The following is a 16,466-nucleotide window of genomic DNA, read 5'->3' as shown; positions in this document are numbered from 1 at the left end:
GATAATACAAGTATTTAAAAAAAAAAAAAAACTACCATAGAAAAATGGGAATTACATGGCTAGAATAGTTATCAGCATTGTTGACTGTAAATGAGTTTACACTTAAGAAAAGCAAGGTCACAGAGGACAAGATTGTAACGGCTAAGTCAGGCGGGGCACACAAGAGTTACGAATACAGGAGCCTTCTGTTACTTGGCCCTACCTCTCTCTAGTTCCATCTGTAGCCTCCCTTGGGCTCACCAGGCTCCAGCCTTACTGTTCTTTCGCTCCCTCAGACACACCAGGTTTTCCCACCCCAGGGCCTTTGCTTGTGTTGCATCCTCCTCTCTGTGTCGTGGCTGCAGCTTCAGAGGCCGCCTCTGGGACAGCGTCCCTGCTCAGATAGGTCTCCCCACTCCCGTGGTTTTCTACTCACCTCTTTATTGATTTGTACCACTCCTTACAGATCGCTTTTGTGGGGGGGAGCTTTTTACCCTTTTTTCCTTTTTTGTTCTGTCTCCCTCGTTCCATGAGGGTAGGGACTAGACTGTATTTATGCACCGTTGTGTCCCTAGCCTCTTAATATAACGTCCGTCATTCAGTAAATAGCTGTTGACTGTGTGGATGAGGAAGTGAAGGAATAGGGGTTCAGGATGTTCACGTGTGACCAGTTTGCTTTTCCGAGAGAATCAGATAAGGACTTTTAAAAAAATCATGAAGATATTTCCAAACTGACAGATCAGTTACAACTACCTGATACTGAATTCTAAAGGGTTTCTTTTTTAACTTTAAAAAAAAGAAAAGAAAATGCTAAGAAAAAGGACCAAATCAAAAACCCAGAAAAAGTTATAAACTTTCCCAGGTTTGGGCCCTGTCAACCCCTACCCACCTTAATTAGTAAATCCGTCAGAATGCTTCAAGATGCGTGGACATTATGAGGGCTTGTAACACATGTTGCCAGGACAGAACATTTTAGTTATTTTGGCAGCGTGTCAGATTCAGTGGTAGCCCTTCCTGTTACAAACTCCTGGACATGTTTGATAAAACGCAGTTGGAAAGGTTTATGCTACAGAGCTGAGCATCAGAGACAGAAAAGGAAACTGTCGGGTGCCAGAAACAAAGCGGGGCTGCAGGCTTTGGTGGCCTCTCAGGGGCCGTTGAGCCTCTGCAGGGGCTTGAGAGTCGCTAGATGCCAGATGAGGCCGTGGGTTTTGCCGGCTGCGGGAAGTTGGAACCGTGACCTCTGTGTAGACCTGCCAAGAGCTCAAGCCCTCGGTGGAAATGAGCACACCAGCCGCGATGTCTTTGCTCTTAAGTGCCACCTGGAGGTGGTCTGTGTCAGTGTTAGTGTCATCAGGAATGCAGGGGTTCCAGCTTTGCCACAGGGCTACTTCCATGCGTGGTTTTACGATGGCTTCGGTGATTCCAGAGGTCATACACGTGCAGTCATAACGGTGTCTGGCGAAGATGAGAGTAGGGTCTTCCGGGCGCTGCTATTAGCAAAGGAACCTTCCCCCAGAAGGTCTCCCTCAGGAGAGTGGTTCTCAGGCCCACACCTAAACCACCCCCTGACGAGAAGACGGCGGCCTGTCGGGTCATCGTGGGCTGACTTTGCGTCTCCCTCCAGGTCTGGGGAGGGCACCTTCTGGACCGATCATGGGGTGGGGGGCAGCAGATGACCAGAAGGCCCAGTGCCAGGCCAGTGGTACCTTCCTGGCACCTGGCACACCAGCAGAGGAAAGGTTACTCTGAAGGTCACTTCTACACCCAAACCGTGAGGGTCCCCAGCAGTGGGGGAGGGATACTCTTCCCTCAGATGCAAAAGTACCAACAACCGGTGTTTAGGAAATGATGAAGATGCCGTCACGTACACGGGAGGGCCAGCAAACCTGACAAACAAGGCCCACACGCCGAGAGCTGCAGAGAGCAGAACAGTCTGAAAAGACAAAAATAAACGCTTGAGTGGCTGAAAATAAAACACGGAATAAAAGCCATAGGAAAGAATAAGGCAGTGTGGAGGGTATATTGGAAAAAGAATAAAACATAACTTTAGAAATTGAAAATTTTAGTCATTGAAATAAAAAGATTAAACAGAAGATTAGACATAGTTGAAGAGGGGAGTTAATTAACGAGAAGAAATTACCCAGAATCAGCCCAGAGAGATGAGATGGGATATATGACATTGAGGTTAACAGACTTGCCTAGAGGCCTGATTGGAATTCCAAAAGGAGTTAACAGGGAGGGGGTAGGCTGGGGAGAGTATAATTGAAGAGACAATGGATGAAAATGTTTTACAATAGATGAAAGGCATAGACGTTCAAATTCAGGAACCATCGTGAATTTGAAGCAGGATAAATTAAATCCACGCCTACATATATAGCAATGAAACTGCAGAATCCAAAGATAAAAGACAGTTCCTCTCTCAAAGGAACGTGATAGTAGACATCTCAGCAGTAATAGTTGAGCCAGAAGACGGTGCAGCAAAATCATCAAAGTGCCGAAGAAAAATAACGATGAACCTAGAGTTCTGTACTTTTGCCCAGGACTAAAGTTGTAATCGAGATTTGTTCAGGCAGAGGTGGTTTATCATTCAGACCTTTGCAGAAAGAAGTACTGAAAGGTTGTACTTCAGGAAGAAAGAAGTGGAACTAGAGGAAAAGGTGGGGTGTAGGAAGCAATGATAAAAAGGGGAGTTGGTGTGCAACATGGGTAAATCTAAGCAAGTGTTATTAAAAAAATCATCATCGTGCCTAATTCTGAGGCCCTTAAAAAGGAAGAACTATGTTGCTAGGTTAAAGTAACATGAGGGATGAGAGGAGGTGATTTGAATTAAAGCCTTTCTAAGGTTTTTGTATTATTCAGGAGGAAGGAACAAATATTGACTGACTTTAGACTTACATCAAGGCAAGGATACACATGACTATTCTGTATTTTTAAATGAAAAAGATTAAATAAAAGCTAGTGTACATTTTTAAATTAATGGATATTTAAAAATGCATATGACGTTTTAGCACATTTATTTTTAATTCATATGCCAGCGCCAGCTGTTTGTTGTATGTTCTCTAGTTCACTGGTCCTCCGTGCTTGTTCCAGTGGTGAACTGCCTCCAGGTCACGATTGGCTCTCTGATACACACACATCTTTAACTTTTATCCGTGAGTTGCACAAAGAATGTCATGACTCAACTTTAGTGCTAGAACTTTCTAACCAGCATCTGGGAACTGGCTTAAGAATTACTAAGCTAATTATCTCATTTATCTGTCTTGTGTACCCAGGTAGGTTAAATAACGTGAAGTGACCATGTCTTGTACTTTTCGTGTAGTTTCCCTGTTATGAAAGTTAATGAATTATCAACATGTAAAATTTTCTTATAATCATGAGTTTGGTATTTTGGATGATTTATGCCATTACATCAACTTAAAGTATTTTGAGTAGGATTTGTTAAAGCCCTTACAGACATTTAACTATCTGGAATTACATTGGGGGTGTATTGTTTCTAAGTAATGGCAGTAGTTTCTATTTATGGGGTCTGTGCTCTGTATTACGCACTTTACTTGGTACATTTTATACATTATCTCTTTTATTCTCTGTATTAGTTGTTTTGCTGTAATAATTACCACAAACTTAACTGCTTAAAACTTCTGTTAGCTCAGTTATTTACTTACTTATTATAATCATCTCAGTGTTACCAGTTTCTGTGGGTCAGGGATCCAGACCTTGCTTACCTGCATGCTCCATCTTCAGGGTCTGTCACAAGGTTGGGTCAAGGTGTTGCCCAGGCCTGGGGTCTTATTGGAAAGTTTGGGTGTGGAGGGTCCACTCCAAGCCCACGTGGTTGTTGGCAGGGCTTAGGTCCAGCAGTTGGACGGAGAGCCTCAGTTCCTTGCTGGCTGGAGCCTGCCCCCAGCTCCTTAGCCCGCAGGCCTCTCCGTAGGGCAGCTCGAGGGATGGCTGCGTGCTTCCTCAAAGCCAGCAGGAGAGAGTGGGGCTTAGTGTGCGAGACGTAAGCGCCAAAGTGGTATCCCATCCCCTTAGCTGTATTCTGTTGGGTAGGAGCAAATTATAGGCCCTGCCCACACTCAAGGGGATCACTGGGGACCGTCCTAGAGCCATAGTCTCCAAACCTCTTGTGAAGTAGGTTTTATTCCAGCTGGCAGCGAAGGCTCTGATATCAGGAAATTATTAAGGTCATGGCTTGTGAGTGGGGGTTTTGAGTCAGAGCCGGGTCGCTTCTGCTTACGCTGTCTCTTCGGAAGAGTGTTTTACACCGCCAAGTCGGTGCCCTGACATCTTAGAGCACGGCACCCTACTTGGCAGTACAAACCAAGATGAATCTGTGTGTTGGTTAAATTCCTTCTAATGCCTCGGAGAGTATCGTAACTGTTAGTTAAATTTATCATAAATTCAAATTCTTTAGTCTTTTTTTCTTAGGCACTGAACTGAATTTTAAGCAACAGAAGAGGTTAGAAAATTATTGATTTAGTTTAGAGTTACAGTGGTTGATAATACCATTCAGGTTTTCCAGAACGCCATTATTAATTAACTTGAACATTTGCTTATTATTACTGGACTGACCTTAAAATCAGTAACTCAGAATCCAAAATTGTCTAAACTATTCTGAAGAAATACTTTTGCACTAGACAGATTGTTTCTTAATCATCTTGAATTATGGGCTGTTTGAACAATCTGTTAGATAAATCAGACCTTCTCCCTAAGAAGTTCCCATATGCAAAAATTTTTCATGTAATTTAACTGTGGCCTTATGACCACACTAAAACCCACTCATGATCCAGGGACATGCCTATGAGATCACAGCCTAAGAATCTGATTCATGGCTTCCCTGGTGGCTCAGTGGTTAAGAATCCGCCTGCCAATGCAGGGGACACGGGTTCGAGCCCTGGTCCAGGAAGATCCCACATGCCGCAGAGCAACTAAGCCCATGCACCACAGCTACTGAGCCTGCACTCTAGAGCCCGTGAGCCACAACTACTGAGCCTGCGTGCCACAACTACTGAAGCCTGGGCACTTAGAGCCCGTGCTCTGCAACAAGAGAAGCCACCGCAATGGGAAGCCTGCGCACTGCAGTGAAGCCTGCTCGCCGCAACTAGAGAAAGCCCGCGCGCAGCAACAAAGACCCAACGCAGCCAAAAATAAAAAAATAAAAAAATTTATTTTAAAGAAAAGAATAAAAGACAAGGAAGACATTAAGAAAAAAAAAGAATTTGATTCAGAGTGTTTTTGAGGAAAATAATTTTCACTTAGTAGTCCTGAAAGAGATTGTAAACTTTTTACTGAAAAAAGTTTTATTGTTTCCCAAGCATTAAAACAGAAGTTATCAAGTGCCTTTTTGTCCCCCTAGCACTCCAACTAGTACCTGACATGTACTAGGTACTCAACAAGTATTTGGTAAAGTCATGAATTTTAGAATTTCAAACAAAACACCCGTAAGATACTTTTTTCTGGTTGGGAAAATGAATTTCTGTTCATTTGCGTGGTACTGGTATTTGACATCAGAGATCTGAACACAGGCCTTTTAAGGTACATGTTATTTTACTGTTATATTTGACTATAAATTCAAATTAATGTTTTTATATTTTAAGGTAAATGAACATTTGAAAGACATAATGGAACAAGAACAGAAATTGAAAGACCACCACACAGTGGAAGCTTCAGGAGGTCAAAAGGTACATGTTCCTAAGAAAAAAAAGGTGCCTTTGTGAGACCCTGTGTTCATATGTGTGTGCTGTTTGGGGAAGCGTTAATTGTGTGTTCATCAAATTATTTTTTGGTGGTCTTAACTGTACCCTAGAAAGCGTTTCCATAAATACCAAGTAAGCAGCAGTGCAAAATGAAGGTTTAGTTGGATGACGGTGTTTAGGAAAAATTGTTAATGACTAGAGCTCAGCTTCTGACATTCTTTTGGCAAAAAATAATGGGTTTGCCTTTGTTTGGTAAAATATATGAAACAGGAAAACAGTTTTCAGTGTATCAGCCTTATAATGACTTGTAGTAAGACCAGCCTCTAAAATTACATTCCAGGAATTATAAGTTGTACATATGGTTATTTTGTGAAGGAAGAAGAAACATTAACACGGATTAATTCTTTAAACTTCTTGAACAGGCTTTTAGAGTTATTTTTCTCCGAACACTTGTGTGTTTGTGTTTGTTATATACTAAGACCTAAAGTATATTTCCAGCATCTTTTAAAATATATTATAATGAGAGCCCTTTAAACATGTTGTCTAGCATTTGAATTGAGGTATAAGAAATTATCTTATGCAGAGACTTTGTTTTCCATCTGGGTTATTTTAAGTATCTTCATTATTATACAGCACTTCTGTTCATTTTGGGCGAATGCTGCTAGTCACTGATACTCTGTAAGAGAGGAGACCAGAGGAGGGAAAGGGAAAAAGCTGGTTTGTGCGTCCCCAGCTTCGCCAGGCAAGTTGTGCGGAGACCACCTACACTTCTGTCTGAATCCGGTGCCTGGGATCACAGTGGTTTCCCTGGGCTTGGTTCTCGTCTGTGTTGACCACCTTCCCCAGTGGAGATCTGCACCCGCTTCCCGGCTTCCCCCAGCTCTGCCCCCACCTTGTCCCTCAAGTCCCCCAGCCCTTTCCTTCCAGTTTCCCTTCTTTAGTAGTAGAAACCCTTGCCTTGGAGATGGATTTAATCCTGCCCCCCCCGCCCCCCATTTTGCTCCTGGCTCTAATCAGGAATAAGTTTCAGCATCATCCTAAGTTACAGGATTTCCATGGAAACCTCGTTTATTATATATATGATTTAATTCTGTAGTTTTGCATACACATTATGAACTAAATGGGGGTTTTATATGCTGACATAGGATCCAGTAAACCTTGTTTCTATGGAAAACACTGCTATTTGCGTTCCAAACAACTGCAGATTAAGTGACCTTTAAGAAAAACAAACTGTATGGTATCCAGACACTACTGGATCATGTCACTCTGACTTTTTCACGGCACTTGGCCCATGGAATTGTACATACTAACCTCACAACCAGGATTTGCTGAGTGAGTGATTGAGTAAATGAATGAATGAGTGTGCTTCACTTAAATAGTTGGGTTAGTACACATTTTTATTTTAGCACAAACATAGCATTTATACCTTCATTTTCTTTTTTTTCCTCTTTTATTATTATCTTTCTTCATTTACTTTTTTATTGAAGTATAGTTGATTTACAGTGTTGTATTAATTTCTGCTGTACAGCAGAGCGACTCAGTTATACACATATATACATTCTTATTCATACTCTTTTCCATATGGTTTATCCCAGGATATTGAATATAGTTCCCTGTGCTGTACAGTACGACCTTGTTGTTTATCCATCCTGTATGCAATAGTTTGCATCTGCTAATTGCAAACTCCCACTCCATTCCTCCCCCATCTCCCCATCTCCTTGGCAACCACAAGTCTGTTCTCTATGTCTGTGAGTCTCTTTCTGTTTCATAGATAAGTTCATCTGTGCCATGTTTTAGATTCAATACCTTCATTTTCAAATGAATTTTATCCTTTTTCTCATTGTTAAAAGCTTTGTGAAAGTAAGTGTTCATTTCACGTAGTCTGTAAAGTACAGGGGTCCTCATGAAGAACACACTGCCAAGCACAGAGTAGGTTATGAAGTCTTGCTCTGTTACCCAACAGTGGGATTTTTGGCCTTTGAACTATTGGTTTGGCTAGAACTATAATCATTTTATTCTTGATTTACATTCTTGTAAAAACAAAATTCTTCATTATAAACTCTCACATTTATGTATATATTTAAACATTTTTAAAATTCAGAGATGGTACCGTAACTTTTTTTTCTCCAAGCAATATTTTATAAAGATGATTTGGTCTGAAGAAACTTACATATTAGTTAGATATCCTAGTACCGTGATTTTAATCTTTGCCTAAGAGTACTATAACAATTAGATTTCTTCAGCAGCTTTATAGATCAATAGTCTTGTGCATTTGGATACAACACCCTACAAAGATTTGGATTGGTATGGATTTAATATAACTTGTTAAGAACATTTATTTTGAAATATTTCTGATTTAACAGAAAGTTGCAAGGATAGTTCAAAGAACCCTTATATGTTCTATACCCAGATTCATCAGCGTAACATTTTGTGTGCTCTGTGCATTACATGTTGCACACACAAACGTATGTATGTGTAAATTTTTCTGAAACATTTGAAAGAAGGTTGCATGTATCATACCCCTTCACCCCTTAATATTTCAACGTATATTTCCTAGGAAGAAAGCTATTCATTTACACAACCACAGGATAGGTAACTTAATGTCAATAAAGTGCTTTGATCAGACTCGCAGCCTGTGTTCCAGTTTTGTCAGTCATCCCAATTGAACTTTATATATTTTTCTAGTCCAGGATCTAGTCCAGGGTCATGTAAGGTATTTAGTTGTTGTATCTCTCATCCTCTTTAAACAGGAACAGTCCTCAGCTTTTCTTTTTCATTCGTGACCTTGACATTTTTTAAGAATACAGGTCATTTTCATAGACTATCCCTCAATTTCAGTTCTTCTGATATTTCCTCATAGTTAGATTAAGTTGTGCTTTTTTTAGCCTAGAATACTATGTAAAGTGTGTCCTTTTCACAGTATTGTATCCAGAGGCATGTGATATCCATTTGCCTCTACTAGGTGATACTAATTTTGATCAGTTGGTTAAGATATTGTTTGGGTTTTTTGACTGCATGGTTATTATTTTTCCTTTCGTAATAAGTAATTTGAGAGGAGGGTACTTTGAGACTGTAAATATCCTGTTCCTCTTCAGTGTTTCCCCACCTCCTAGATTTAGCATTTACTGATGATACCTACTTCAGTTAACTTTTTATACTATGGTGGTTACAAAATGGCAATTCTCTAACTTTATCATTTCTTCTACATTTATTAGTTAGGGTTCTATTGTAAGCAAATCTGACCTCATCTATTTATCAATCTACCTATCATCTCTTTATTATCTGTATGAACTGATGGATTCTTATTTTATTTAATGGGTTATAATCTGTTTCTGTCCATCATTATTCATTTGTTCATTGATTCGTTCATTCCCAGTTTTATTGAGATCTAACTGACATACAGCCCTGTGTAAATTTAGGGTGTGCGCCATAATGATCTGACTTACGTACATGATGAAATGATGACCACAGTAGGTTTAGTGACCATTCATCATCTCGTATAGATACAGCATTAAAGAAATAGAAAAACACGTTTGTTCCTTGTGATGAGAACCCTTGGGATTTACCCCCGTAGCAGCTTTCCTACGTAACATGCAGCAGTGCTGGAGGTTTGTGCCTTTTGACCACCTTCACCTACTTTCGTGTGTATTTATTTTTGAAATCAACTTTATTGTGGAATAATCTTAGATTTACAGAGAAGTTCCAAAGATAGTACAGCTTCATCCAGTTTCCCCCAATGTTAACAGCTTACGTAATCGTGGCCCATTTGGCAACACCAAGAAAACAACATTGGTGCATTATCGTTGACTAAACTACAGACTTTATTTAGATTACACCAGTTTGTGTACTGACCAGGTGTTTTACCAGTGTCCCTGAATTGGGGTGTGTCTCCTGTGTCCTGTGATGAGATTGGGCCTGTGGGCCTTTGGAGAAGAACATCACAGAGGTGGCTTCCCATCTCATCACATCACATCAGGGAGCACGTGACGTGAACACGATTTGTCACTGATGGTGTCCACCTTGATCACTTGGTTGAAGTGGTCTCCTTCATTGTAAAGTTTCTATTTCCCCCTCTGATGCTCTTTTCTTTGGAAGTGGGTCACTAAGTCCACCCCACGTTCCAGGAGAGGGAATTTAAGCTCCCTCCCTGAAGGGAAGAGGATATATACTATCTGGAATTCTTCTGTAAGGGAGATTTGTACTTTCTCCATTTATTTATATCCTTCAGCTGTTTATTGGTATCAGTATGGATTGGTGTGTATGTGCTCTGTACTTGGGGTTACAAGCCATGGACGCCTGTGTATGTATTGTATACTTTGGGTTACAGTCCAGTCTGTGGTATTGACTTGTTGCTCAGTTTTTCCAGCTGCAGCCATTGGGAGCTCTTTCAGAGTTGTCTGAATTAGTAAAACGTTCAAGTATTGAATATTTTGCAAGAAATGTGGACTAATTTGAACCACAAGAGACTCATCTCCTGTTTTGTATAATCCATAGTAATTTCTTATTATCATCAGTTTCTGTGTTATGGATTCTTCTAGTCTCAAAAACAAGAAAACTCCTGTTTTTGACATTTCCATTATTCATTGGGAACCCTGACGCATTCACAGGGGCTTCCTGCTCTTGCACTTTTTATGGCTATTATGACTGCAGCTGCCAAAAACTTTTGGTTAAATGAGAGATTCAAATACATGCAAAAAAATTATTAGGGTTATTCTTCCTGATGCAATAAGAAAAATTTATTGGAAATATTATCTCTTTGTGGGAAGCTGGTATTTTTCTGATTCTTGAGATGACATTTTTCTGATTTTTGAAGTTCTTGAAAATACCTCATTTATATTATTTTTCCAAATAATGTTATTTTTACTATTAATTTCTGTAGGAAAAACTTTATGCATAGAAGCTGAACATGAATTTTAACTCAGACCCCATTTAGTTTGGTTCACTTCAACAAATATTTATTTAGGGCTGCCAAAAAACTGTGCTAGGAAATACAAAGATAAACAGTTACAAATTATTCTCATATTATCTGAAATTACGGGCTTATTGTATATTCATCTTCTTAAAGACATAAAATTATATTCTTTGGAACACCCCCTAGATAGTAAAATTAATAACATTTATATTCTCTTTGTGTTAGTAGCTACTTGCCTTAGAGACTCTATAAAAATAATAACTGGTGAGAATTGCCAACTGGTTTTTTATCCCTCGTTAATTGAAAGAAATTCTTTATGTCATTAAAAGAAATGATCATTTTGTTCAATTCTACATTGTTACTTGCTTTTATTCGTGCGCTTATGAAACAGTCTTTCTTCTTTTCCTTCTGGGAAGAAGACTACCTTATCAGACTTGGCCTCCTAATGCCTAAGAATTTTAATGATTGCCAAGTCCAGCCCTAGAATCTTTCTACTCCCTCTTGTGATATAAATTTAATGTGATGTGTGATCCCAGAACTGGGAGGTAAAATTCTTTGCTGCCGAAGTACACAGCATGTCCTGGGTACCCTAAAAACGCACGTCCATGTTGGGAGAGGAGTGAGGGGAGGGAAGGTGGTGGTCTTCATCATTAGGAACCTCTGTAGTTTAAGCTAAATTGTAAAGTATTAACATTTAAAAAATGTTTTGAGAACTATAAACTTGGAACTCCACTAACAGAAACTTTACTATAACTTGTTAATTTTAAAAACTTCTGATGAATTTTCCCTTTACTTTTTGCTTCCCCTCTTTTCCTGCTGCTTCCTCCGAAGTCTCCTTCCAAATGGTTTTGGAAATTGGTTCCAGTAAGTTTGCACAGCTTCTTCAACTTGCTCTCCAGAAGTGTAATTGTAGAATGGTATCGTTTATGTCTTGCCGATATGGTCATTACATATAATTCTGTTAGTCACAAGTAGAGATTGGATTTTAAGGTGTTTTTGATCATAAAGTAAAACAGAAAGATTTTAAAAATCTAGTCAAAATTTGGATTAGAAGCTTTAAAAATAATTTAAAGTGTAAGCTAGTCTGTCAGTACTCACAGACCATCAGTAACTAGGTAACAAAAAAAGTATGGATATAGATTTGCATTAGTTTTAATAATTTTAGTAAAAGTGAGTATCAATTGCACATGTAAATTATTTGTATTATAAAGTCATCTTTTTGAAAGAATCATTTCCTTTTGGCCTGAAATGTAGAGGATACTTTTTGTGTAATAAAGAAGTGACGGATTCTGTGTCCCTCCCAGTACTGGACCTGAGCTAGATTCAATTCTGGTTTGACTTGAAGAGTTGATCTTTCACGGTGGCATCTGGGGCTTAGACCACTTAAGTATTTTACACCCTCAGAAACAGAAATGTAACTTAGACGTGCACCATAACGTTGAAAGATAGAAAGTACGTCCCTTTTAAATGCCAGATTTCTCCATTTGTAGAAAGAGCAGTAAGTTTGTAAAGCATAGAGCATGTTCAGGTATAAAAGACTCTGTAACCTTTGTGAACTGCAGATGAACTTTCGGAGAGTCCCACATGACTTCAGGATTAAAAGTTGGTCTACCTGATGCCCCTTCTAGGATATAATCTTCAGGAAGATGTTTTGGCATGCCACGTATAAACCTCCGATTGGCCTAAGCCACGGGCCTCTGTGGCTGCAGCCTTATGAAGCTCTGTGTGTGTGTGTCTGTGTGTGCCCTGTGCAGCAGTGCTCCTTGGCAGGGTTCAGTACAACACAGCACACAATTCAGTTCTCTGTTCCATGACTCTGGGCGCCCAGCTCAGTCCAGTTCAGACCGTGGGCCGAAAACAAGGGTAGGCCTGGAGATCTGGGAAGTTTGGCCCTGAGCCCAGCCAATGTAGGGGATTCCCAAGAGGCGACTACTTTGTTTCTAGCCGGCCCAAGAAAGGAGGGGGAGGACCTGGAAGGGTGCTTACTACCAAGTGTGAGGGGCGCAGCGTACGGCCAGAAGAGGCCACTGGCTGATTTCCTTCTCTCTCTCCCTTCCTCCCCTCCTCTCTCCTCTTTTTTCATGGCTGATTTTTAAACTGTCTGCCAGCAGCAAAATGAGGAAGTTTTCTAAGGATTATGTAAAAGTCAGTAATCAATTAAAGAATTTATGTAGTGTATCTATGTGATTTTTTTTCTGAATATAGGTAGTCTATGAGTTTGGAACATACCATTAAACCCAGATGTCTAGTCCGCACTGATTCGTAAGAACAAGATCCTCTGAAAATCTTCAGAGGAAAAAATGTTCCATGAATCTTGTTCTTGAGTAGCCAGTGACAGGGAAATAGGGATAAATGTGTCCTCCTTGAATGTGTATGCTCTTCTGAGGGATATCATTTAGAGGAAATCTGACCTCACCACCAAATAGTAAATTTTCTCTTTCAGTAAATTATAATATTTTTCTGTTATTCTCACGAAAGTATTATATTTCATAATTGTATTTTAATTATGAAATATAATCAGTTTAGATGAAGTTAGAAGAAAAATTAGTTTTGATACTTTTAAAAAAACTGTATTTAAATATCAGTAACCACTGATATTGTAAAATTGTAAATTTTGCTAATAAAGTACTTCAGTGTGCATCTTCATCAAGCCTTCAGCGTTATTTTTCTTGGCCTGAGGAGAGCTAACAGCTAGCAGCAGCTGACCTCTGGCGATTACCCGCTGTGTGCCTGTGTGTGCATTGCACTTTATGTCCATCATCTTCTGTAATCCTCCGTGGTGCTGTGAAGTAGGTACTGTGATTATCCCCAGTTCACAGATGGGGAAACCGAGAAATGAGCATTGAAGTACCTTGTCCAAGATCACAGAGCTAAGAAGTGGCAGAACCAGGATTTGAGCCTAGGTAATCTGACTTAAGAGCTCGTTCTCGTAACCTCTGAGTTTTACAGCGTGTCTCATTTCTAGAGAACCGCCTTACAAGTTTGTATCCACTCACACCGGCCAATCTTTACAACACAAGAATTTTCATCTGTTTTTCTGAGAGGGAGCAGAAACCCTTATACTTGCTCTGTTATTGGTTAATGAAACCTCAACCAGGAGGGTTTTTTTCAGTTTCAAAGTCATTACACTTTATTTGCATTGTCTCAGCATTCAGATGAGAAGCCAGAATATCTGCATGGTCTTGAATATTATTCCGGTTCCTCAAAGTGATGTTTCTATCGCCACATTTCCTTTAAGAATAGTCTCACATTCTTCTGCCTGCTCCCAACTCTGATGACTCTCCTCATTCTTTCAGCTCGAGTCTCACTCTTTCCATATAAGAACGTGTGGTCTAAGTGAAGTCTAACCTTAAAGTGAATGAACGTCATCATCTGCAAAGGAGCAGAACTGATGATTTGGATAACAAGTGTTCAAAATCCATTTTGTGATGCTTTTACATGTAAATCCTTAGGCTAAGTGAATCTCACATAAATGAGCAGTGTCATGTTACGTTACGTACTTCGCTTCAGAACCAAAGTGCTCTTGGTAGCGTGAGGTCTAGTGGTAATGTTTAGAAAAGAAGGATGCTGGTGAGTAGGTCTCATTTCTCTTGACTTATATTTTATTACTGATACACTGGAATCCACAATACTGTTTTTTTCCTGTATGTTGCTTAGTACTTATTCATTTTCACCTCTTTTTTTTTTTTTTTTTTAATGTAGGCTCGTTATAGGAAAGAGCAGACATTGCTGAAGCAACTGCCTTGCATCCCGCTGGTAGAAAATTTGTTGAAAGATGGCTCGGATGGCTGTGCGTTAGCTGCCCTTATTCATTTTTACTGTCCTGGTGTCGTCAGATTAGAAGGTAAGTGTTCCGTTGAAATACTCTAAACTGTGGATAGATGGTAAAAAATATTTAAGACGGTAAATTTAATAAGTAATGAAGGCTTTTTTTAAGAAGAACATTTATGTATAATTCTAGGAAGTAGTTGAGTAAAGGAGTGCTTGGTCTCTAAGCCTCTGTGTAGTGATCACTGCTGTTATATGTGTGGGTCAGACGGATTCTACGTAGTTGTATATCTGTATTAAGGTAATAATTACAAAATGAATATGAAATGTACATTATCAAAATTAACCCTTGCTCTTTTCTTGTTTGAAGATATTTGCTTGAAAGAAACCATGTCTTTGGCTGATAGCCTCTATAATCTGCAGCTGATTCAAGAATTTTGCCAAGAATATTTGAACCAGTGTTGCCATTTCACCCTGGAAGACATGCTCTATGCTGCTTCCTCCATAAAGGTATTTCGATCATCCTTTTCCCCTTTGTTTGTTCAAGTTCGTTGAAAAAACATATAACTAGGTACATAAACAGTATAGCTGCTTTAAGCTTACAAAAAATTAACTGTAATTTCAGGCAAAAGAACTTTTGAAAAAATAGTTTTTGTTTGATTTTTCTGCCGATTTTATTTTATTTTTTATTTTTTAAAAACCTACACTGTTAGCTACAGGTTCCTTTTATAGCACAAAGCTAAACTTAATGTCATGGTACAGAATTAAACCGTTGTTCTGATGTTGTTAGCAAAATAGCGGATAAGCCAGTAAGCGTTTCTGGGTCCTGGAGGGACTGCCGCTTGCGGTGAGTGTGCAGGAGGTGTGGCCGCTCAGCAGGACTGTGGACTCTGTCTGGGAAGAAGGGGCCCTCCGGTCCCAGGACTTGAGGCAAAGCCTAGGGAAAGGAAGAGGGAAGGAAATATTACGGTCATCTGGAAATGAACCTTTTAGGAAGTAATCGCATTTATCAGCCATACACTTGTCCCTTGCTTCAGGACGTCACGCGACCTCTTAGCTTCGGGCCGTTGCTTAGTGCCTTTCTTTCAAGAAATGTTTATTGAGCGCCTTAGAGTGTTCTAGGTGGTTGGGATAAATCAGCAGACAACACAAAGACCCCCCTGTCCTTTCAGAGCATTCTTTCTAGTGGTGAAGACAGACGTGTGTCTCAGGCGTGATGGCTTCTGAGCTGCAGGTTCCAGAACTTCATGGTGGGAACGCTGCCTTGGTGTTACCAGCAGCTGCAGCTGCAGAATTCCTTCACAGCTCTCGTACACCCGCCTGAAGTTAACACTTCTGTTTAAAGGCTTTAGGAATAAATGATCTTACAATCAAATTGTTTGAAGTCTGAGAGGAACAGCTTTATGTCAGTCCTAATTGTATTTACGATGCCCACCTTCACAGAAGCTGCTAAAGGACCCCTCCCAGAGTAATGCTAGTGCCTTGTGATGCTTTAAATTCTTGTTCTCTGGTCTCTCTCTTTTTCCTGTACCCGTTTCTCGTTTACTGCGAGGCAGATTGACGGAGCCAGGGGTAACGGCGTTTCCAGAATAAGCCACTGCCCCTGTTGACCAGAACAGTGCCCACTCCGCACTGTCCAGCACATCAGAAGAAAAACCTTGATTGATTTTGAATGTTAACACTTTGCCATTTTTACCAAAATGGAAGTTAGGAGATATTTTCATATTTATCTTAATACTTTTCCCGGCGCTTCCTATTAAAAATTTTAAATACTTTTACTGAGATCTCAAAGAAAAAAAATGACCTCATTAAATACATTGAGTTGTAAGGTTACATTTGCTTAAGTTGTATACCTTGGACTTCCAATAAATAACAGATAGCCCTGCTGTTTAGATCAGCTTAGTCTGGGCATGATCCAGATACAAAGACATTTTCTTAAATCAGGCACTTTAAAAATAGATAATTATCTGCAGAGAAGACTTTGGTCACTTTCTCTGTTCTCTGCTAAATTATTAGAACCACAGTTCTGACCTCAGATGAGTATTTTAAGACTCCAAGCCCGCAAGAGGTTGCTCGGTCCATGGTGCTGGCCACCTTGTCCTTTGTTT

At 39.8% G+C, this 16,466-nt stretch overlaps 1 protein-coding gene across 9 annotated transcripts in view; it reads left to right on the top strand.

Moving 5' to 3' along the window:
* Positions 1-16,466, top strand: part of CAMSAP2 (calmodulin regulated spectrin associated protein family member 2) — a 103,602-nt gene that overhangs the window by 58,641 nt on the left and 28,495 nt on the right. For 6 of the 9 annotated variants that reach the window (XM_082394065.1, XM_082394064.1, XM_082394061.1 and 3 more), the window contains 4 exons: positions 5,580-5,663; positions 11,422-11,454; positions 14,293-14,434; positions 14,729-14,868. In XM_082394065.1, the coding sequence (XP_082250191.1) occupies positions 5,580-5,663; positions 11,422-11,454; positions 14,293-14,434; positions 14,729-14,868 (399 nt within the window). The remainder of the gene's footprint in view (positions 1-5,579; positions 5,664-11,421; positions 11,455-14,292; positions 14,435-14,728; positions 14,869-16,466) is intronic. The other 3 variants (XM_082394063.1, XM_082394068.1, XM_082394066.1) reach the window with 1 other exon arrangement.

This window comes from Balaenoptera borealis (assembly GCF_965194805.1).
Source record: "Balaenoptera borealis genome assembly, chromosome: 1".
Lineage (NCBI taxonomy): Eukaryota > Metazoa > Chordata > Mammalia > Artiodactyla > Balaenopteridae > Balaenoptera > Balaenoptera borealis.
This window is presented reverse-complemented; position numbering and strand designations above follow the sequence as displayed.